The 23,269-nt window shown below is 45.5% G+C and overlaps 1 protein-coding gene across 1 annotated transcript in view; it reads right to left on the reverse strand.

Annotated features, from left to right (window-relative positions):
* The window catches only part of SDK1 (sidekick cell adhesion molecule 1), a 389,602-nt gene that overhangs the window by 22,618 nt on the left and 343,715 nt on the right, over positions 1-23,269 (reverse strand). The window contains exons 36-40 of the mRNA XM_014870500.2: positions 10,916-11,031; positions 9,050-9,236; positions 8,186-8,323; positions 4,970-5,131; positions 3,704-3,829 (exon numbers count right to left, since the gene is read on the reverse strand). Of these exons, the coding sequence (XP_014725986.2) occupies positions 3,704-3,829; positions 4,970-5,131; positions 8,186-8,323; positions 9,050-9,236; positions 10,916-11,031 (729 nt within the window). The remainder of the gene's footprint in view (positions 1-3,703; positions 3,830-4,969; positions 5,132-8,185; positions 8,324-9,049; positions 9,237-10,915; positions 11,032-23,269) is intronic.

Below are 23,269 nucleotides of genomic sequence, written 5' to 3' on the forward strand. Positions count from 1 at the left end.
GATGGGGCTTGGAGCCACCAGGTCTAATAGAAAGTGTCCCTGTCCATGGCAGGGGGATTGAACTGGCTGATCTTTAAGGTCCCTTCCAATCCAGACCATTCCATTTAGCTGCAATTCTCTTCCTGACATCATCCCTTGCTTGGGAAAAGCACACAAAGTCCAAAATTGGGGTGAGGACAGGAAGCAGAAAAGGAAATTTTCCTCTACTTGTCCTGGGTCAGGGAGGCTCTTTCTGAGGTGACAGAAGCCAGGAAGATGTGTCACTTCTGGACGTGGTTTAGTGGTGGATGTGGCACTGTTTGGTTTATGGTTGGATTTTATGACCTTGAGGGTCTTTTCCAATCTAAACGATTCTGTGGGGCAGATTGACCCAACACCTGCAGGGCTGCTCTGCACAGGCTGATCCATGGATGGAGCTCTCCTGGGGCAGCTCCACATCCAGGTGCACTCCTGGTGTGTGGATCCCCAGGGTGCCTCACAAACACCTCCCTTGCAAACTGGGGTCACTGGGAAGGCAGCTCTGGGTGAGACTGCTGGGAATGCACAGGCCACATGCCCTCCACTAAAGCACAGTGACAGGAACCTCTGGATGTGACCTGCAGCTGGGAAAGGAGGGGTCAGCCAGCTCCTCCATCCCTCCCAGCAGCACTGGGAACCTTAACATTGCTGTGCCATTTGTCTTTTGCTCTGTATGTAAAAGCTGAGGGCACAATCTATTCCCCATTCCTCAGCCAGCCCAGCTGATGTCTGGGGAGCACTTACAGTGGCACAGACAGAGCCTGCTTAATTGCATTTCTTGTAATGCACAAAGAGCTAAACTGGAATCCATTTCTCCAAGGACAGAGAAGTTGAAGGAAAAGAAAAACTCTTCTGTTTCTGTAATGTCTTCCTCTAGCACAGATCACTCTGGAAAAAATATTGGTTTGCCTGCCTCATCCCTGTGTGTGAGTGTACTCAAAATGCAGAGGAGGTAGTGAGCCTGGTCACCTTCCATAAAGCCAGCAGAGAAACAGGGAAATCAAATGAGCAGTCTCAGCTGCCTGCTGCCACCATTGCTAAACCCAGCAGGGCAGTGCAGCCCTGGGAGACACAGCAGGGCTCCGAAAAATTCAAAGGGAAGTGACAAAAGGGAGTAGGGTTTGCCATTTCTGACAGAAAGCCATCCTCCTACTCTGATGGAAGAGTCTTGGCAGGGAGCTACAGCAGGGAAAATGAGATGATACAGCATTTAACGTTTGGGGTAATGAGGCCTATAATAGATGACACTTGAGACGTGAAACACTAAGGTAGTGGTATTGCATTTAAATATTGGCAACAAGCTCAAGCTTTTCATCTGTCTGCTCAACGCCCCTTTTTTGACCTCAGAAGGATAAAAACCTTTTCCTTTCTTGATTTTATGTGAAGAGCACAAGTCAACTGCTCTTCTCTTGGAACAACTCCTCCTTAAAAAAAAAGGTTGCTCCAATCCACACTCTAGTACCTGCATAAATCAATATGCAAAAGCAAATTCTTAGAATGATATTAAAACAGGAGCTGCTCTGAATGACCAGCCCTGAGAAGAGGAATTAGTTCCCTGCTTTTGTTAAGCTCGTAATTCAGATTTCAGACTCTTCCGTGCAGAGATGAGGAAGAAAAGCAGCACAGAGAGGAAGGAAAGAATTCCAACGCTTGGGTGGAATAAGCAAATCTTCCAATTAGTCTGTCTCCTCTCCTGGATCACATTTCACGCTTCCTACAGCTGCAACCAGAAGGAAGGATGAGAATCCAGCATACAAATGCCTAGTTCATTTTCTACAGCAGCATGAATAGGATTAAAATAATCTGAAGAGGAATTAAATGCCTCAACAGTCAGGTTGCAAGAGCAGGAGAATAAGACCTCTTGTGTGAGTTTCCAGGATCAGTGGAGTGGGGCCAGCAGAAGTGACCCAGGGTTAATGCAGCTCAGACCTGCCTTGGAGGGACTGTTTTCTTCCTACTCAAAAGGAGTGGGCCCCAAATCCTTCCTCCTTAGCCATGGGCTGTGAAATGTTTGTTCACATCCAACGGGGAGTCGAGTGGGTGAGTTTCCAATGTCACCACTCTCACGAGCTGGATTTCCAAGCTTGCAGACAATCTGTACATGGGCTGCAGGTTTCCCCCTAAAATACTCTCAAAAATACAAAAAAACCTCTCTGGGGGAAATGTAAGCTGCTAAGTGATTTTAAATGAACAGCTTTGGTTTAACTTGCTACCTAACAATGCTGTTCAAATAAAAAAATACTTTCTACCTCTGAAGAAATAAGGACAACTCGAAAAGCTGATGTAGGTGAAATAGAAGCACAGCAGTGTCATGCCTCTAATTAAAAGCAAACTTGATCACTCTGGGAAGCCTCAGTGCTTTGAGAAGGTATGTACTTCCTCTGCTTTTGTTTGGAAAACAATTGTCAAGTTAAATGACAAAAATAAAGAAATTTTAGGATCAGAGCAGAGCCTCACTACAGAGCAAATTCTATCAGATGCAGGTATGGAAATCAGCATCTTCAGAGATGACCTCAATAATTTTCTTACTGGTCTGGTTAAATGTAATTAAAATAATTGGTTTTAAATGCAACCTTACATTCAAGACACAAACAAGCCTCTCTATATAATCAAACAGATAAGCATTCATTTAATCAATATATAATCAAGCAGTGTGCAAGCACCTAGAAGTGAAAAAGAAAGAGCCAGCAGCCAAGATGGTTATGTCAAGTATAAATCATGTCTAATTTCCTTCTGTGACAGAGTAGCAGACCTTGTCAAGAGAGGAGAAAGAGCAGACATCATCTATCCTGACTTCAGCAAAGCTTCTGACTTGGTGACATTCAAACAAGGCCCACGTGGAACAAGGAGCTGGTGGATGTATGAGCAGCTGGAAAACTGAACCCAGAGAGTGTTATCACCATTCCCTGTCAGAGTGGAGGGGGGTTATCAGGGCAGATTACACAGAGGCCTGGCAGCACTCACTGGCTTTCCTTAATGACTTAGTTCCCAGGAAATCTGTGATTTTGAATTTGCAAGGGGTACCAAGCTGCGATCAGGCTGGAGCACACACTGACTTTTAAAATTACCTCGTCCAAGTGGGGGAACATTCTGGAAAAAAAGCAGAGAACAGCCTCACTAAGATGCAAATCCCAGAAGCAAAGAAGCTCTGGGAAAGCACCAAGAAAAAGTGTGGTGATGGGGGATTCCTTCCCCCTGCCTCAGCACCCTCCCTGCAGAATAAATGGGGGAAGAAATGTGTATGTGCTGCTGGAGCCCTGGCCCTATTATTAACATTAAAACAGTAATTAGCTGCTGTGCTCTGCTGCAGAAGGAGACAGATTTCTATCTGTGGTCCTCAAAACACAGCTTGCAAATACTTATTAGTCCTTGCTCATGAAAGATGCTGTAAGCATTTAAATGAGTTTTAATTATTAACTATATTAGTTCATCTGCTGGATGATTTTCCAGTGATGTAGCACAGTGAAAGCCAGAGTAGTCGGGGTAATTTTCTGTGACTACTCCTAAAGAGGAGAAAATACACTAAACCACATAATAAACCAGTAACATCTTAATACTGACTGGAAACACATTCTCTCACAAAATCCCATTACCTTACTGGAATGACAAACAACCTCTCCATTTCAGCAGGGACTGAAGGAAGGGAACTGATGACATCAAACTCCCTGTATTTCCCAGGGCTTACCTGAGGGTCTTGCCTCTATAATGTAGCCAGTTGTGGGTTTTTCTCCTGAATCTCCCTCAGTCCATTGCAGTGTCAGCCCAGACGCAGATTTTGTCACCAGGATTTCCTGAGGGGAGCCAGGAGACCCTGAAGGAAGAAAAGAGATTAGCAAATGAACGTGACATTAAACTGCAGCATGAATTGCTTGTGCTGAGAGAGGGGAAAATTATCTTGCAGTGTTGGTCAACAAATATGCAACATAAACCAGCTCTATGGGCTACTGACCTGATTTTTTCACTAGCTCCAGTACCAGCAGTTACCTATGAATGGGATTTACAGGTCATAGGATCATAGAATATCCTGAGTTGGGAGGGACCCACTGGGAGCATTGAAATCCAACTTGTGACCCTACAGGGGATAGCCCCAAGAATAAGGTACCTGTGTTAACAAGGCAAGAGGAAAAAGGACTCCCATTTTACCCACTGCCACGACTGTTTCTCATTTCAGAGGTGAAACCAGCCTATGAGGTTCATGGAGAGATTCATGGGGACAGGCACTGCCCATTGGCTTGGGAAGATGCCATGGCCACGTTAGAAAGGATTCCTGATCTGCACTTGGTCTGTGGTGTGGTGTGTTAGACTGTGGAAGTGGGAAACAAAACAAAAATCAGAGCTGTGGCCACTGCACCGATGCTCTGTGACTCATCTGACAGGTTGGTATCATTGGAGGGCATTTACCTTGTTGGATTATTTGTTTATCAAAGTCACTGGTCAAATAAGAAAACCAGCTCTTTGGGTCCAGGCACTGAACCAAGTGGGGAACACTGCCCTGCAGCTGCTTTTGACACAGCAGGAAATCCACAGAACTCTCTCTCTGCATAAGCCAGCGTGTCAGGAGAGAACAATTGTAAATTCTTTCTGGTTTTGCATCCAGAAATCTCTGCTGGTTTCGGCAGCTACTCCAGTTCTGCCTCCCACCACAGAGCAGTACAGTCAGAATTATGCACTGTGCTGTCGGGCTGCAGCTCAGAAATCCCTGGCTGCCCTGTTAGCATTATGATTTATTTACAGTGTTTTGTTTATTCACATTAGACTTCTAGGTTTCTGGGAAAAAAAGGAAACATGTTTTTCACGGCAGTTGTGAAACGCACAGAATGGCATCCTGTGACACAGCTTCTCCTTGGAGCTGGAAATTCATGGGAAGCCCCGAGTGCACCATTCCCTGATGGTGCCCTGTGTTTGTAGAAGTGATCTGTGACTTGTGATTTGCTTTTATAGTCCCCCTCACCTTCTGCTGGCCCAGCTGTGATGTTGGCTTGTAGCTCAGGTCCATAGGCGATGGTTCGGGCTTGCACTCGGAATAAATAGGTCACACCCTTGGTGAGATCCCGGACCTTCAGCCAGCGCTGCCAGTTCCCCTTGATGTCCACAGTCACCACCTTGCTCACCCCTGGAACAGCCACACAGATTAAAAAAAAAATAAGAGGGAGTTTCAATGCAAAAATAGAAATCAAGTGGAGCTCATTACATCTAGATGGTAAGTAAAATCATCTAACAGTTTGCTAAGAAAGTATTTCTTACAATTAGCACTAGTTTAAGTAGTGATAATAGGCAATTTTCAGCACTGATAAGTATAATTAGAGTTTAAGCTTGATAAGTGGGTACTGACAAGGAAAAAACCTTACAACACAACTGGGAAATTACCAAGAGACTACATGTAACTTCACTAATTATTCTGGGAAGAAAGGAAGAGGTAAACGAAGAGGAGTGCACATTCCAGATTGCTTCCCAAGCAAGCATTTCTCTGTTGCTGCTTCCCCAAATAACCTGCAACATGGTCTGGAGGAGGAACAAGGGCCAGGTTTGTTCCATTCACCTCATCCTGCTGTATCCACCATCCCCATGTGGATGCAGAGTGAAGGACGTGCAGCTCACCAGGACCTTGGGGCTACAAATGCCATGGCAACAGGGGAGGCAACCAAAGCACTGGGAGCTTAAACAAGGCTGGAGCTGTGACTTCACTATTCCCACTGTCTCAGAATTTTTCTTACAGGGATCAATTAAAATCAGAGTTGTCCCCTTCACTGATGTTCATAGCTAGTTCCACCTTTAGGTTCTCAATGCTGCATAAAGGACCGAGGGGCAATGAGTGGTTTGAAAACTAAAAATCTGCTTTCACTGAAATTTTTTAGAAGAAAGTCAATGGAAAGAATTTGATTTATAAAAGATTTTACAGAATAAAAAAGTTCAAATTTAGAGTCTTTCTGGTGGTTTTTTGAGTTTGTATATGTTCATGACACATTTCTAATCAAGAAGGTAGGAAGCAGGGGAAGATTTTTCCCACTAGAAATGGCTGCTTGCTGGTTTATCTTTCCAAAAATGCAGAAGGAAGAAGTTTTCAATCCAGATGCTTACTTTATGCAAATCAAGATCATGCTTTCAGTTTTAATCACTTAAATAAAGAGTAATATCCAAGTGTTTTCTGTTCAAAGTTTTCCTCCAGATACAATTTATAACTCAGGGAATCTTTCCTTGGCTAACGAGGACACAGTAAAAGTGCTCCCTCCTTCCACAGGTGAACTATTTCATTTCTCTGAGACAAATCAGGAGGCATTTGTCATTTTCAAGTTATGTTCCAAAAGAAAAAAAAACCAAAAACCAAAACAAAAAACTGTTGAAAAAGGCTCTGGGGCAATTTTGTTGTCTATTATTGTGTAAAACATAGCAGTGTAAAGCTTAAACAATAAAAGGTCAAGCAGGGATAAGACTGTGCTAAAGAACAGATTGCTGCTGGAAAGCTTGGAAAAACGGGCAGGTAAGTGGTGGCTGGTGAGTGGGAAGGTAAAAGGTGTCACCATGGGAGGACTCTCAGCCAAAAATCAAGGATGGGTAGGAAGTCAAAATATGAATGAGAAAAGCCCCAAAGGAGGGTCCAGTCCATCCAGGCTGGTGCACTGCAGTGCTCACGTGGAGGAATGTGGGTTCTACCCCCATGTGGGCCATTTATTTAAGAGCTTGATGATCCATGTGGGTCCCTCCCAACTCGGAATATTTGTGAATCTGTGAAAATGATGCAATCGAGGAAGGGATTCTTTTCCATGTCAGGAGAATAAATATGTTTGCTGAAAGAAAAATGTTGGCACAAGAGCAAATGGTGGGTGAAGACTGGAAAATAAATTTAGGCAAATATTTTGCATCTGAGGAAGATCTCTCCATAACCTTCCTGCTCACATCAGAAATCTTCCAGAGGGGAAGGAGAGACAAGCTGGAGTCAGGGGCAGCACAGGCAGAGGTGGGGAAGAGAAGAAAAGGCAACAAAGGTTCTGAAGGATGTTAAGTCAAATACATGCAGAGAAAACATGATCTGACACTTCCATATTTTCAAGGGGAAAAAATGTATTCTTGAACATTGTGTAGGAATGAAGAAAAGGGAGGAAATGCCCGACCAGCATAAACCTGCTGCATAACCTGTGCACATTTCTTGGTCAGAATTAGAAATGCTTCCCGTATTAGCTCTTTGTGCTCAGACCTGCCAGCCATAAAGGCTGACAGTGCTTTTATTCTGATGTTTTCAATCCTGAGTTTAACTTTCTCTGTGCATGAGACATGGATATTCAGACAATATAGATCATTATTCCTTACAGGAGAAGCAAATACAAGTGATTGATATCCTTATTTCTTTGGAAAAGAGTTTAAAATGGATTGGCAATGGCTGAAATTACTCTCCCTCCTGTCATGCTGCCAAAGCTGGACATCCTATTGAACTATTGGCAATCTACCAGGAATATAAAAATATTAATAAGGCCATCCACAAACTATGTCATCTTTTCTAATTCACCTTTGGAATGAATTTACATTTGTTTTCAGAGAAACTGCCAAATCCTTCTCTGTTGCTGTTCTGGCAAATTAATGGAACATTTGTGGCCAGCACATTGTTGTGGTTTCACTGAACTCTAGTGCTGGGTTAAAAATGCTGCCTGAAAACTCCATGAGAAGAGGCACAAGCACGTCTCTGTCCTGTCATCCTCCCTGTCACAGCAGAGGTGCTGCCAGTGATGACCAGCACATTTGATGCCTGGGCAATCTCTGTGATAACAGAAGTGACACATGATGTGATAAGCAACACAAATGTGCCTGACAACTATTCTGGGATGGAGCCTACTCAGCAGTTTCAAAGGCAATGCGTGGAGACAATCAGGCACTCCCAGGCTGAGCTTCCTCTTTGCCCAGACCAGGTAATGATGGCTTTAAAAGGACTGTTCAAATCACACAGACTATAGTTTGTGCAAGAGAATGTGAGGAGACAAGACAAAAGCTGTATTCCACAATATTATGGCTCGCTGAAGCGTTTTGGCAAAAGTGGAATTGTTTTATTTACCCTTTGCCACCTGGCTTCTCTCGGAAAACGGCAGAGAGCAAGTAGGAAATTGGGCAGAGATGAAAGGTCCTACAGTCCTATTGTGTCATTTCCCCATGAATATGTATGATCAGAGGTCTTTCTTACCCTGGACAGGAGCCAGAGGCTCGTAGACAACTCGATAACCCTGCAGGACTCCATTTGCTGCTGTTGGCTCTCCCCAAGACACGTTGAGGGTAGTGCAGGTGATTTCAGAGAAGGCCAGGAAGCTGGGAGCACTAGGTGCTGAAAGGATTGCACACAGATTAAATTGCAGCAGCAGCAGTCAATCTGATATACATATATATTATAAAACATTGCTTTATTCGCCCAGCCTAAATCTAAAGGAAACAAGCTGAGAATGGGATTTGTCAGTTGTATCTAAATGTCCTGTAATCAGTCAGAAATGCAGCCTGTCCTAAAAATACAGCCAGTCAGCTGCAAAACTGAACTTCTACAGCAGACAAGGAGAGATAGGGCACAAAAGGGAAGGGCTCTCAGAAGGGTGCTATGGGAGCCACCTCCTCTTCACAGCCATCTCCAAGGGCATTGCTCTCACCCTGTGCCAGAGCACTCCCAGCACAGACTGCTCAGCCTCACTGGGAGGCTGCTGATCCAGCTTTAAGAAAAATATAGGGAGAAATCCCAAAAAGCATGCTAATTGTCTCACAGGACCATCAGGGCAACTTCCAGGCACTGGAGATGAGTTCCTTCTGATTTCCAGCAGAAAGCAGAAGCAGAGCCACAGACTGTTTCCTTCTGGACCAGCTCAGTTTAGGGACTGGCCTTTCTGCCACCCCATTCTCATTTCAGCTGCATCACTCCCTTTCCTCACACTCCACTTATTTCATGCTTTTTTTTTTTTTCCCTCTGCTTTCAAGACCTCTACAACGCAAATCCCAACAGCAGTGCCCTCCTGCATGCCCGCATCTCCCCTGGCCGTGCCCAGGTGAGCAGGACAAGGTCCCGTACCTGCCTGGTGTGTCCTGCCCTGGGCGGGGCTGCTGCGGGGGCCGTCCCCGGCGGCGTTGAAGGCAGAGATGCACACCAGGTACCGCGTGTGGCTCGTCAGGTTCTTGAGCCGCACGCTGGTCTCGGGCAGGAACAGCACCTTCACCTTCTCCGTGTCGTTCAGAGTGTCGCTCTCCCAGTAATAAATCTGTCGGGACAGCGGGGAGGAGTCCCGGCATTATTAAGGCTGGAAAAGCCCTCCAGGATCATGAGTCCAACCACCAACAGGTTTGTCAGTAAACCACGTTCCCAAGTCGCACATCCACTCGCCTTTGGAGCACGTCGAGGTTTGGTGATTCTAGCACCTCCATGGGCAGCCTGCTCCCATGCCTGACCATGCTTTCTGGGAAAAAAAATTTCCTAACATCTAATCAGAACCTCCCCTGGCACAACTGGGGGGCATTCCCTCTCATCCTGTCACGTGTTTTAGTATATCCTACACCTAGAAAATATTTGGCCACTGCAGCTACAAAACAACCAGAAAGACAGCCCTGGACTCCTCTGTTAGTTGGGGTACTCAGGTTTTTCAGCACATGCCAAATATTTTCCTTAGCAAATTCCCCTGAATCCAATGACCACGTAGCTGAGTACATCACTCAAAAATAGAGCAAAGGCTGAAGAATATGGCTTAATGACAGCAGGTATGAGCTGCCAGGGTTCAGTGAGGGGAGGTCAGTTTAAACACTGCCTGCAATGTAAGCTGCCTGTCAGCACTGGCATCCTGATACACCCTGATGGTCCTTAATTCCCCTTTGCACACACACAGCAGTCACAGCACTGGTGTTCACAGCACAGCCAGGAAAATGCCCTCCTGAAGAGGGTAACAAAGATTCTCCCTAAAGTTCCTTGAGGTGCTTTCCCCTCTTCTTCCATTACATAATTTTTACCTTGATGCCATAAAATTAGGCTTTGGAGAAGTTGTTTCCAAGCGGAAAATTGGTGCCAGCCCTACTTATTGGACAGGCCTGGCAGTGAGAGCATTACAACAGGCCAAAGCAAGCCAGAGAGCTGAGAGAACAAGCCAAGGCAAGACTCCACCTTGGCTCTCCAAGCCAAGCTGCTGAAGCCATCTATATACGTACAAAAGGGAAAGGACAGGGATTGATATATAAGGATGCTTGCTACTGCCAAGAAGGGATGCCAGATTATTCACATTGGCTTGGCTTTCTCTCACTTATGGATCTAAATTCATGGAGAGAGGCAGAGCCAGACACTGAACCCAAGCCAAGCTCCAATGTTTGTAGACTTGCCCATTCCCACTCTCTGAGGGTCCATTCTCATGCTGGAGATGCTGAGCAGCGTGTCTCTGCAACGTGCTCATCTCCTGCAAACCAAATGCAATTAATACTCTGATTTAATTTTGTTAAAGTTAAGGAAAAGAAGCAATGCTTCCAAAATCTGACCTGGCTCAGGCTTCCAGCTGGGAGAAAGTTCTGCTCTTCCTAAAGGCTTGTAGCATTTGATGGAGGGAAAGCTCAGTTAATTTTCTTCAATACATTTCTTGCCCCCAGCTCTAGTATATCTGTGTTGCTTTTTGGAGCAGATATGTTGCCTGCTTAAGTGGAGCTGTCTCCTTATCTGCATTCCCTGTTTCCCCATGCTCTCCTTCTCCATAAATAATGACACACTCTCCCTTTTCTCTCCTCCCCCCTCCCAATCTCATTCTCTTTCTTTTGGTTTTGGGACTTGCTGCTGTTCCCTACTGCAGCCTGAGCCCTGCTCTAATTTGCCTTATGTGGTGAGGGCGACTGCACTTTGTAGAGCTCTCTTACAAGTAAATAGCAATGCCAAGCAAGATAAATGAAAACAGAAGAAAGGGAGGATTGCCTTGTAGCCTTGGATGTTCCCGTTCTGGCTGTCGGCAGGAGGGGGGTCCCAGGTGAGCTCCAGCTGGCTCGCAGAAAGGGAATTGACTTGGATGTTCTGTGGGGCCAGCGCCGGTGCTAGGGAGGAAGAAGGACAGAAGAATTAACAGTGACAAGCAGAATTAGCTCATATCCAGGTTTTTCATTTGCAGAAGGACCCAGGACAGACTCTGTTTATGCCACAAGTCAGCAATGAGCCAGCCTTGGGGTATCTGTGTCATTGGGATGTCTCAGGACAAGAGGCGTGAGGAGCAGCTGAGCCTTGGGATGTGGCTGTGCTCAGCTCCACACAAGCTGCCTTAGACACTGAATCAACTCAATCCTGCCAGCAGCTTTGCAAAAGAAAGGAAAACTTTGCCTTGGTTCCCTGGTAGTTTGGAGCTCACCTTTGGCAGTGGCCAGTGCTCCTGATGGACTGCTCCTGAGGAGCAAGGTAGCCCCTGCCACCATCAGCCCAAATGCCACTCAGCAGCAAGACTCTGCCTAAAATTACCTCCAAACCCAGTCAGCTGCTAATCAATTCACTAATATTTTATGTATGACAGAATGACTTTAAGTTTGCTACTATGACTTTTTGTTAGCTCCACTTTGATTACACCTCCACATGCACGCCCTGACCCTCTTTGGCTCCTGATGGCATTTGTTCTTTGAAGTGTGCTGTGCTAGAAAACCAATCTTTGAGTGCACCTGGGTCACTCCATCCCATCCCTTTGTCAGGATCCAACTTGGTGCAGGTGGATTTTCCTCCCCGGTGGCTTCTGAGGATGTTCTGTTCTCCTGACCTGCTGTCTGAGCCTCCGGCAGGTTTTAACAAAGCAGCTCCTGTTCTGTTCACAGAAAAGGTTCCGAAGCGTGTCCTGGTCAAACTCCAGAAGTGGGGAGAGAAAGGCAGGGCAAAGGCTACACTTCTTCTTTTTCTGTGTTCACAGTGCCATAGCCTTCTACCAGACCCCCTGAGAAAGTTGTCTCTTTTCTCCCTGCCCCTTTCTGGGCCATAAATAGAAGTGATAAAATATTCACTGCTAGCACTGGGTAGCCCCGGTTAGCTGCTCCTCTGGGGACTTCCTTCTTAAGAGAGAATGACCTTCATAAGTCACACTTTTCTACCAATACTCCCTCCCCCCAGAGTTATAAAATAAAAAAGTAATTAACACCCACTCAGCCTGACACCAACTATTTATTTTGTTCTAACTGTGTGGTTTCCATATTATCACTGCCCACCCTGCCGTTAATGGAAATGTTAATAACCAGCGCCAGGTTGTTGTGACAGATGCTTGGGCTCATTATCAGAAATTCTTATTTACCGCTCCATTAAACGACAGAATCGCACAAAAAACCAATTCAATCAAAACTAACTGGAGGAATTTTAACAGCCACATTAATAATCCAAAACATAAATAAAGTTAATGTCTTTTGCATGTTTGCCATCGGCAACTCTATTGCAAAATTATTGCTGTACAATTAAAACGTGAAAGGTAAAATTGAAAATAGCCTTTATTTCAGGCCTCGGTTAAAACTGTTTATTTATTGTGGTGGGTTTTTTTTTTTTTTTGTTTCCTTTTTGGCTGGATGGTGAATACACGAAATGACAGTGACCATCAGTAAACCCCAGCCTGGTCACAAGGGTGCACTTGTCTAATTATTGTCCTGCCTTCTGTGCTCATCGCTTGGCTGGATGCCCTCAGTGCAAGGGAGCGCTGCTAGGGACCAAAAACCTCAAGATTTTGAGAATTTCACAGCACAAACCATAGCATGAGGCCAAACTGATCACAGAGAGCAAAGCTGAAAGCACATCCCAGAGATCTGCCAGGATGACAAGCTCAGGGAAACAGGAACATGTACAGTCACAGAGGAAAATGGGTCGCTTTAGCAGTGTATTTCCTTTCTAAGGAGTGACACCACTGTCTGTCCTGAGCTGTCAGCTTCACAGTGCTCTCTACACCCAGCTCTGAAGCAGCACCTACAAGAGCATTTTTCTTTGCATGCCATGTGCCAGCCTGGAACAAATATTGCTTCAGAGATGCAACCATCGAGGAGATGGCGTCTACAACCCACTGCCAGAAAAAACACTGCTTTTCCTCAAGCCCTTCATGCAGCACATCTAAGAAATACAGTGGTTAAACCCTGCCAGTGATAACTCTGCACCGACACACTTGCTGCTGGAACTGCACTTGGTGAAAAATTTGACGGGAGGAATGAAAAGGAATGCCTGGAAAAAGACATTTCTCTCCACTATCACAGAGCCTCCACGAGATGCAAATTGTTTGGGTTTGTGCTCTGTGAGTCTGTCCCTCTGTTCAACTTTCAAAGGCTGATGTGTCCCTCTGCCTCTAAGCACAGATTTCTTGTTGACAGCGAGGGACAGCAGAAGAGTGCTGCTGATGCTTGATGTGGCTCTGTGCTGACAGCACGTTCCATTAAGGGTGAAGTGAAATACTTCAAAAAGAAGGAAACACATCCCTGAAGACTCCACCTGTTTGCAACCCCAAACCATTCCCTGAATATATGGATAGCTTGTGTCAATAAAAGCGAGTGCATTTTAAAGGTGAATTCAAAAGGCTTTTTACCTTCTAGGAATGCACTTCAAGATTACTGAGCTCGGAATTTTTCATGGCTGTTGAAATCTCAAATATATAAAAAGCAAGGTTAGAGCTGCATACCTCACACTGCTTTAGGTGTTAGTGACATTATCAACTATAGCAGGAGCGACACAGACCCCCGAGGGTCCAAACACAGCTCTTGGCAGGTGGAAAGCATTTCACTTTCCCTGAAAAAACATCTGTGTACTCATGAAGTTGAATTCTGTGCACGTATCCCGCCTTGGAATCTCATGCAGATATTTGTAAACATTTCTTTTCTTATCTGATTTCAATTTACCTTTGAGATTGTCTCCTTGAAACTCTCTCTCAGCCAAAACGTAAGGAGAAAGACTGAGCAGGTTGTATAGTAATTAGTAACAAATAGTAACAAATATGGGCTGGGCTGCTGTTGGCAGGATCACGTAAAGACAACAAATCTATCCAGAAACGTGGTGAGAGTGTCAAAATGAGCCCATAAATAAAGTTACACATCTAAATCCACATTTACACATATCGCTGCCCTCATTTCCCAGCCGCACTGAGCAGCCTCTGCTCTCACTGCAGGCAATTTGAGCTTGCAAATGCTTCTAACCTTTAAAGAGAAGGTGCTTTAAATCCCTGGTGGCCTCCCTGCTCCAGAGCCCTGTGCTCTGCAGAAGGCTCACCTCAGCTCTTCTCACTTGGGATATTTGTTCTCTGGGCTGTGTGGCACCCAGAGCTTTCCATCAATATGGAACCACTATTCCTTCTCCCAGTGACAGTCGCCAGGATGCTCTGTGGCACAGGTAGGCTACAAATCCTTGTGATTCATTGGGCAAACTTGATAACTGGTTTTGTGAAGCATTCCTCACTGCTCTTATATCTGCTCCAGTTTCTGGGGAGCAGACGATTTCTCCTCTAGTGGTTTTCTAATTGTTTCTGCAGTGGCAGTGCTACCCGCAGCACATTCAGACAAGTTTGGGACAAGATTTCCTGATACTCACATGCCATTTAAATAGACATGCAGGCCAAAAATGAGGAGAAAAATGCAGTGAAAGAGACTGAAGGATTCCCTGTGCACCAGCTTGATCCCAGACAATCCCAAGCAAATTTCTGTTTTGTAAAGACCTCTGATCCTTTTCTACCTAGCAAGTGTTTCCCCCCAGTTCTTCAAAGCATGACTTGGAGAACATGCCTGCCTTTATTCTCTAGTAATCAATATGTTTGCATTTTGGTGTTAGCACCTAGAGGCCTGAATCTCATTGCACAATGTGCTGCATAAACACAGAATAAAGACACAGCTCCAGGCCCAAAAAAACCTCTAATCTGTCTCTACATTACAATGGTGGGGTGGTTGCAGCATGTTCTGCATATCAGTTGTAATTTTACCTACCTAGCCATTAACAACACGGGAGAAGGCACAGCAATATTCAATTCAGCTTGTGCTGATGGTGAAATCTTGCACACCAGACCCTCCAAAGTTTACACACAGTTTCCTGGCACACACAGTCATGGAAAATAGGGCTGAAAGGGTTTGGAGAGGACTCAGACATCATCGTCCTGTGTCACACTGGGATCAGCTCGCTGGTCAGACGTTCATATAATCTCAATCACTGACTTCTTTCCAGATTGTGCTGTCATTCCCACATAAACTCTGCCAGCTCCTCTCTACTTTAACTACTCTTAAAGTAAGGGTTTGTGTAATACTCATGCTTTAAAAATAAACAAAATAGGGATATCTATAATATAACAATAACTCACAAAATAACTCATTATTCTTTTTGTTGCCTAGCCTAAGCCATCCTTGCTGTATTGAAGTTATATCCCTGCAGTGACATGGAGATTGCTTCTTCTTCAGCTGCAGCCACTGCCTCCAAGTCACAGTGTAGATAAGTGATAGTTTAGTGGATTCTAAAGCCAAACACAACATAACAAACAGAAGGTCACCAGATAAAGCAGTGAGACTGATCTGCAGGACAGGCAAACTGCAACACAAAGGGTCTTCCTGCAGCACAGGCTTAGGGAAGAAATGTGAGGATGGTACCTCCCAGAAATGACCAAAAAGGTGGATCTGCAGATGTCTGCAGTCACTCCTTGCATGAAGGAAAAGTGGCATGAGAGAAAAATATTCAGTGTTTATTGGCCATTTTCTTATAGAGTCGGGGAAAGAGCAGTGGGAGGATCGGAGCTGCCCCGTGCAGCAGAGCCTCGGTGCCGTCAGGAATGCTGTGTGAGTGATGCTGATTAGCTCAATAACAATTAGTCAACTGTGCTTCAAAACCAGCTACTGAGAAGCTGCTTTCCACTGTGACAGAGCAGCACAAGCTATATTTAGAATGTAAAACACACTTCCCACTAATTTCTGGCTGTTTTAGGCTGGGCTTCATCTCGTGATGGAGGTCGGTGCTTTTTCCAAGGGCTGTGATTTCAGTGGTTACTCAGATGTGTTTCAGAGGCACTAAGAGAGACAGAGCCACATTCCAGGGATGTGGGTCTCAACCCCTCCAACACTTTCTATTTACCTGAGTGCTCCTGCTCTCTTCCTCAGCAATCTGGCACCAATGCTGCCCTGCCAGGCTGGTGACACCCTGAGACATGAAATGAGTCTCAGCAAAGGAGCAATCCTGCCTCCCCATCATTGAGATGTTCAGCTGGATGGGGAAGGAGGCTAAAACAGCCATAAAAGCCAGGTTTCAGTTGGGAATATCTCTTTCCAAGGGATGTTGATATATATGTTGATTTACACAGTTGCATAGATCAGTGTAACAGAAATTGAAACATCTCATGTACCAGTGGAAGTGAACACAAGAACTTGAAAAACATCTCTCTCACCTTCATGAACGCTGATGAAGACAGAGCAAAAGTGCAAAAATAGAAAGACATGGAATAGAAAGACAAAAAATAGAAAGACAAACTTATTTTAGTGGAGAAGAAAGGGTGAAGAGGAGAAAGAGAACAGCTGTCAGGATGAGGACTTTGGGAGTCTGGAACACCTGCAGCTGTTTTACTCTGTGCCATCTTGTCTGGGTAGGCACTTGGCTCTCTCTGTATACCACATTTAGTAGAGTAGCTGTGTTTTGCCACATCAATTTTTTAAGGGTATTAAAGTCATGAAGAAACATAAATTAAAGCAGCTGCAAATGATCCCCAAATGTAACATCCCCGGCTTCTATGCTTAGCATTGGGAAGGTTCCCAACATTGGCACAGGTATCTTCAGCACCTGCAGAGAGACAGGAGGGAGGTGGGGGTGGAGGGAGGAGGCAGGGAGAGATGACATTTCTGCAAACTGAAATCCTGGAAACTGAAATGGAACAAGGACTAGAAGTAGAGTCTGTTTACCAAGGACACACATCTAAGGGCTTACCAGCCAGTGCCCTTTTTGAACTGAGGACCCATTCTCATCCTGCTCCTCACTATCTCTGCCAGTGGTGCTGAAAACACTGTTGCTGTGATGCCTAATATTTTAAAGTGGGGTTTGGATTTCCCACGTGAGGGAGCCATGTGCAATCTGGCAATTTCATGGGGCAGACACGATCTGGGTGATTACAACCATGGCAAACCTCAGAGAGCAGTGCTGTGACAAAGCCTGCAAACAAAAACTACATATTTTCTTTTGCTAAATTCCCCAGTTCTATTTAGCAAACACAACCCTAGAACAGGCTATCACATTGCATACTGAGATCATCCATCAAGGAAGTGAGAGAGCCCAGCCCAAAAGCAAAGCCCTCACAGAACTGTCAGACTGCCTCTGGAAAGAGCGTACAGGTGGTTAAAACAAGAAGGGGGGGAATAATAAAATGAGCTTTTCCTTCTATTTCTTTCATGTCAACAAGAATATGATCACACACAGGCAGGCAGCCCATCAGTCAGCAGAGATGGGCCATGAGCATGAACAGCAAGAGCCTGACAGCATTAGGTATGCACAAACAACCATAGGCACGAACCTGCAAGCTAAAATCCCCCCTATCTTACATCAGTGAAAATCAGGAACAGCTCCTGCAGGCCCCTCTCCCTTACATCCACGCACATTGGGGTTTTCTCCATTGAAGAACAGAGACAGTTGTGTAAGGAGAGCAGTGCCAGCTCTGATGGGTGCAGGATTCACCCCCAGGAGGTGCTGAAGGTTGTTCAGGGGATGGTGAGGAGCTGCTGTGTGTCTGATTCTCTTTTGTGTGCACTGGGAGCAGTACAGGATGGGAAAGCATTGCCCTCCACTCTCTTACAAGTCTATCCATTAGAGAGGCAAAATTACTGATTTCACATTATTTCCTCACACTCTCCAGGACCCAAAAATCCTCCTCCTCTATTTATAGTCATGTTTCACTTATTATAATTTGTTAATGTTACATTTGAATATCCTAATACCACAAGTTCATGGCAGCTGACAAAAGCACCCACTTCACATCCACTAACAACAATGCCAGCACCCACTAAAGTCTAATCCTTCTGCTTCACTGCAGCCAAGGGAGCATATCAAATAATCTCCCCTGGGTTTGCCATCTACCAAATGTCAAAAGCTGTATCAGGAAAAAGTCAAAGGGCACAGGTGAGATCTGCCCCCGGAATAACCTTTCACTGTGGCTTTAATGCCAGTTTGGGTAGCTGACCCCCACGAGGGACTAATTTAGGATTTACAGATTGCAATGGTCAGGGAACCCCAGGGAGCCCACAGAAGACTGTGTTCTTGTGCTCCTGGGGAGAGAGAGATTAAATTTAAATTTTCTTGACTCTCAGTGAGTTTTTCTTTCTTTATTTTTCATCCCTGACACGATTGCTGTGGTTTTACCCTCCCATACTATCTCAGTGCCTGGACTGCTGCGGCCGAGATATTTTAGACTATTGCTAATTCATATTTTCTACAGCAAAAATGGCAATTTTTTTTTGTTTTCAGTCTACAACAGGCAACCTGAAAAGCCTCCAGTTCTGTGATTGACGACGGATACAGCAAACAGATGTTCAGAGAAGAAAACCAACTGTGTTTCTCCACAGCTGGCTTCACAGCAAAGCTGTACAGAGGAGGCAAAGCCACAGGAGTTGAGACCCATATGAAAATACTTACAGCACAAATTTTGCTCACATATCCCAGGATGACCGCAAACAAGCAGAGCAGGACTGCACAATTAGGCGAAATAGGAATTTGGCTGCAAATACAAGCGTTTAGTCAAAAGCACTCCAACTCCAGCCTGTGTCTGCTGGAGTAAGAGTTATCAGCCAGGAGCTTCCCCACTTCTTTACCAGGGCAATTTCTGGTTCATTTGACTTTACTACTGATTGCTCATGTTTTTTGAAAGGAAGGTTAATTCCTCTGCTTTTAATGGAGTATGTGTGCTGTTAGTTCAGTAAAGCTTTGCATACACGATCAGGCTTCTCCCTCCGCCCTCTGCTCCGTGCAGGGATGTCCCTGCCCTCGGCTCTTCACAGCCCAGAGAGCACTGCAGCACAGCAGCTCGTTTGTCCTTCCCCTCCCACCAAATGCAGCACAAAGCCACGAAACCCTCGTGATGAACTTGGGCACGGGAGCCTGCCCGGCTCGGGCTACAGTCGGCACAAAAAAAAAAAAAAAAAAAAAAAAAAAAAACAAAAAAAAAACAGCATCCAATGATTGGGGTTGTGAGTTCATCATGAGAGCAAAAACTCTGCCCGGTGATCAGAGCCCAGCACCTCCCAGCCCTGCCACAGCCAGGGACCAGCCCGAGCAGCGCATCAAAAACCGCGGGATGTTTCTGCTAGGACAGAAACATTTTCCCTACATTGAGACGTGATAAAAAGAGGCAATTAGAGCCGAGCTAAGCAGGAGCTGCCGCACTGCATAAAGCATTGTGCCGTACCAAAGGCTGCTGATGACCAATATTAACAACTTAATGAGCTGTTAATGAGGCGCGCGTTCGGCTTTTACTTGCAGCATGAAAACACTGCAAATCATTTTAGGGAGCTTCTGGACTGTCAATGGAGAATTAAAGATGTCAAATAAGCCCATCAAATCTATGTCTCAATCTGGACATTGCTTTCCAGTGCATTCGCTTAAAATTCCTTCTCCTATATGGTAGAGTAACTTGCTTTGACAGCACGACGACTCCCAGACTTTGCTTCCTTCTGCCTTGACATTAGATTTCAGTCTCCAGAGAGCTGCAGGGATGTCTTTTTGACATGTTGACATTAAGGACACTTCTTCCACAGACTCACACTGGCACTGTTACTTTCTGTCTTGCCATTGTAAGAGCAGCTACTGAGCTAAGCTACCAAATCTGGAAGTCTAATTAGCAAACCTTCACATCATCTGTAAACAGATTAAGAATATAAAATTACCCTTAAAAAATAGCCAGTTTGAGTAGGAAAGGGAGCCAAGGCTTAGACAGAAAATTCATTTCCATAACTCCCCAGCATTGTAGCAATACCAGTAGCACACAAGCAGTGACTAATGCTCTAATGTGGGCACACTTTAGTTTGTTATTTTTTACTGTCCTGCCATAGCCCTGCAGGATTAGATCCCACAGCCAAGTGCTATCAACATTCCTGTTACCTCCAGTGGAGCTGCATTGAGGGGAACAACAAATCCAAATTGGACTTGCTGCAGACAAGCCTTTAGTGATATATATCTATAACTATATATATACAGGTGTATATATATAGGTAGACACCCCTATACACAGAGTGAACCTGGAGAAGTTTAAAATCCACCAAGAAACACTGATGGGATGTGCCCAGTGGCCAATCCTGCTCTCAGAAATGGGATGCTGTTGGGATACAGGTGTATTGGTTTCCAAGAGAAACTGGAAAGAGGTTACTTGCCCAATCCAAACAGGAAATGTCTCACCACTTCTTTTTTTCTTCCATCTTCATATAGTTTGCCTTTCTTGCTCTGCTCTGACTTTAGTCTGTCTTTTAGCACATTGTTGGAGAAAATGGCTTGCATCTTTAAGCTGAGAGGAGATCTCCTTCCTTGGAGAGAAAGACACTGGGACAGGATGGCAACCCAGTGTCACTCCTGGAGCAAGGCATTCCCAGAATGACAGAGTAAAGCTCATCCAGAACCGAGCATCACATTGGACCAGCTCTGCAGATTCTTTAAATTTAAAGGGGAGGGAACCAGTTTCAAACACCCTGCCACCTCCTCAAAGTAGCCTTTTGCTGATATCCAGAGGTGTCAGCAATTAAAAGACAAATACCCTGTTATTTCGAAAGCTTGGTGCTTTTCAAGTGGCAAAGTTGCCCTTTGTTTAAAGTTTGAGCAAATGAAACCAATCATTCATTTACCATTCTATTTCCCAACAGCTTCCCTCCATCCCCTTTTGTTTATGGAGGGAAGATACTGTCCCCTAGGCTGACAGGTTTTCACTACTGCAATGTGAAATGGCCACGATAATCCTTGTCTTCCCTTCTCCAGTGGCATCTGGGATGGCACTGCCCACCCAGCTGTTGCAGCTGTGCCAGCAGCACTGTGCTCCCATCAGCAGAGGCACAGGCAGCCCGTGTGTCCCACCCGGGCAGGAGAGGACAGCCAGGCTGCATGCAGGATGCAGGATGCAGGACTCTCAGATGTGCAGGAATGTTGTCATTCCTCTCAGAGCCTGCTACCAAGGAGGCACAGGGGACTGCACACAGCTCTGCTCCTTGGGGCAGGGGAGGAGATAAAGCTGCTGTGCTGTAAGAGCAAGGGGGGCCCAGGCAGTGCTGAGGGACCCCCTTCTCCACAAAGGGACTGAGGTGACACCACGGGGGGAATCTGGAGTGCACACAAAAACGAGTGAGGCCTGAAGGAAGAGATTAAAGCACCCAAGGGCAAAGGAGCCCTGTCCTGCCAACCTGCACTGCCTTCAGCACAAAGGGATGTTGTCCCAGCACAGATAACCAGGTAAGAAAGGATAAGAGCTCTGTGCTGGAAGCAGATTCTAAAGGGGAGCCAAGAACTTGGAGTCAAGTCTTTCTTTCCTTACAAGGCTTCTTTATCCTTATCATGGCTTGCTCTCTCAGTGTAGCCTTTTCTATCCCAAACCTATTTCACTCTTTTGGTCTTGGAGCTGTCCAGGTGGTTTCTGTTTCTGGCCTGCAAAATGCTGGAGATGGCCAGGCAGCTCCAAGCTCCAACTCTGCCATGACTGGCAGAGCAGATCTTCCCTCCCTGTGTCAGCTACAGTGAATAAAATAAAGTTTGTGAAGTCCAGGAACACATGGTAGGAGGGCAGATGAAAATAATTGCACATAACAGGAAGAAATTTGGTTTGGTGTCTGCTAGCTTTGCACTAAGAGGTGGATTCAGCTTTTGAAGACAGAGGTAAGAACCAGTCATCACTGTCTCATTCCTGTTATTTTCCAAGCTACAGTTCCACTTGGAAGAAAATGAGAGGGCCAGGTAATGCTCTCTGAAAGATGATGGCACAACCAAAGTGGCATTTCAGTGGAGGACTTCTAAACAAAGGGATTTGTCTCCCAGCTCTTTTTACTCCTTGCCTTTCCCATTACAGAACCAGCTCTCAGAGATCATCATTAAAAAGAACAACAACAACAACCCAGCCTCATCAGTTCTTGTGAATTCTGAAGGTCACCAATGTCACCATCAGTTATAATGACACACATCACTCCCCTCTTCGAACAAATGGATTTACAACCTGTTTAAAGGCTGATGTCTCTTGGAGCACTTCACCCCTTCTGCCACCCCCTTTCTGCACACACTCACTCTACTCCAGCAACAGCTGCTGGAAGAAATGATGAATTCCATTACTTTTCATCCAAAACAGCTTTGCAGTACATGGGAGAAGCACTGAAGGCTGCAGGCTCGTTAGCACAGGATTTGTATTGCCACAATTTACTTTATTCACCTTCCCAAATTAGGTGAAGCACGTCTGGCCCAAACCTGTGATTTCTGTTTAATTAAAATGCAGGTAGTGGAGTCTCCCGAACTCCTGAGCCCCCCACACAATCAGGTGGTGACAGCAACCTGGTAGAATAATGCTCTTGATATAGTGGCTGCTCTAACAGAGTCCTAATTTCAGTGGAGCAGAACAGCACCTCTGGTAGCAGCTGCGTTTTGGGCTGGGATGAATATCAGTACCCAGCCTCTCACTGAACACTCACTGCCTCCCCAATCAAAGGCAGCATCCCTGACAGCTGAACTGTTAAATGAATTAACAAGGCAAAAAGGGGGCTTGCCAGCGGGGCTGCGACTCCCTTCCTAATTTCTGCAAGTGGTGGCTTTCAATTTTTCTGTCATTTGTCAGGAGATGCACATGGTTCTCTAATGAGCAGGGTAGAGCTGCAGCCAGCTCTAAAAAGGTAGTGTTAGAGGATCTTCTGGGCCTTGGAGGAGAGGGATGCAGATGCTTGAGGCAGGTGGGGGAAGGACACGGGCTCTGCTCAGACTGAACAGGCAGCACATCCTTCCCAGCTGTGCTGAGCTCAAGGACTCCCAGCCCACTCTCCCATCTTGGGGAAGAACTGCTCTCCACGCCAGTGAGTTTTGCCAATATCCAGGCAGAACTCAAAATGAAGCCTTTGATCTTATGAGCTACTCGAAAAAGGAAAAGCATTTTCTCCACCTGTAGACTAAAATTAAAAACCCACCACCAGAAAGCCCCCAAAGATTCAAACCACTGGCCTCCAGCTTTCCTGTTCACCAGGCAAATTGGGCTACAGATGCCTTTTGCTCATGTTTGACCCATTGTTCTCTCCCAGAATTTTCCACCTGCCCATCAGTCAGAGGCAGGGAAGACCTGCTCAGGCTGCCCAAGGGGGCAGTTGGCTGGAGCACAGCTCAAGAGCA

Source organism: Sturnus vulgaris, chromosome 16, assembly GCF_052056855.1.
Source record: "Sturnus vulgaris isolate bStuVul1 chromosome 16, bStuVul1.hap1, whole genome shotgun sequence".
Classification (NCBI taxonomy): Eukaryota; Metazoa; Chordata; class Aves; order Passeriformes; family Sturnidae; genus Sturnus; species Sturnus vulgaris.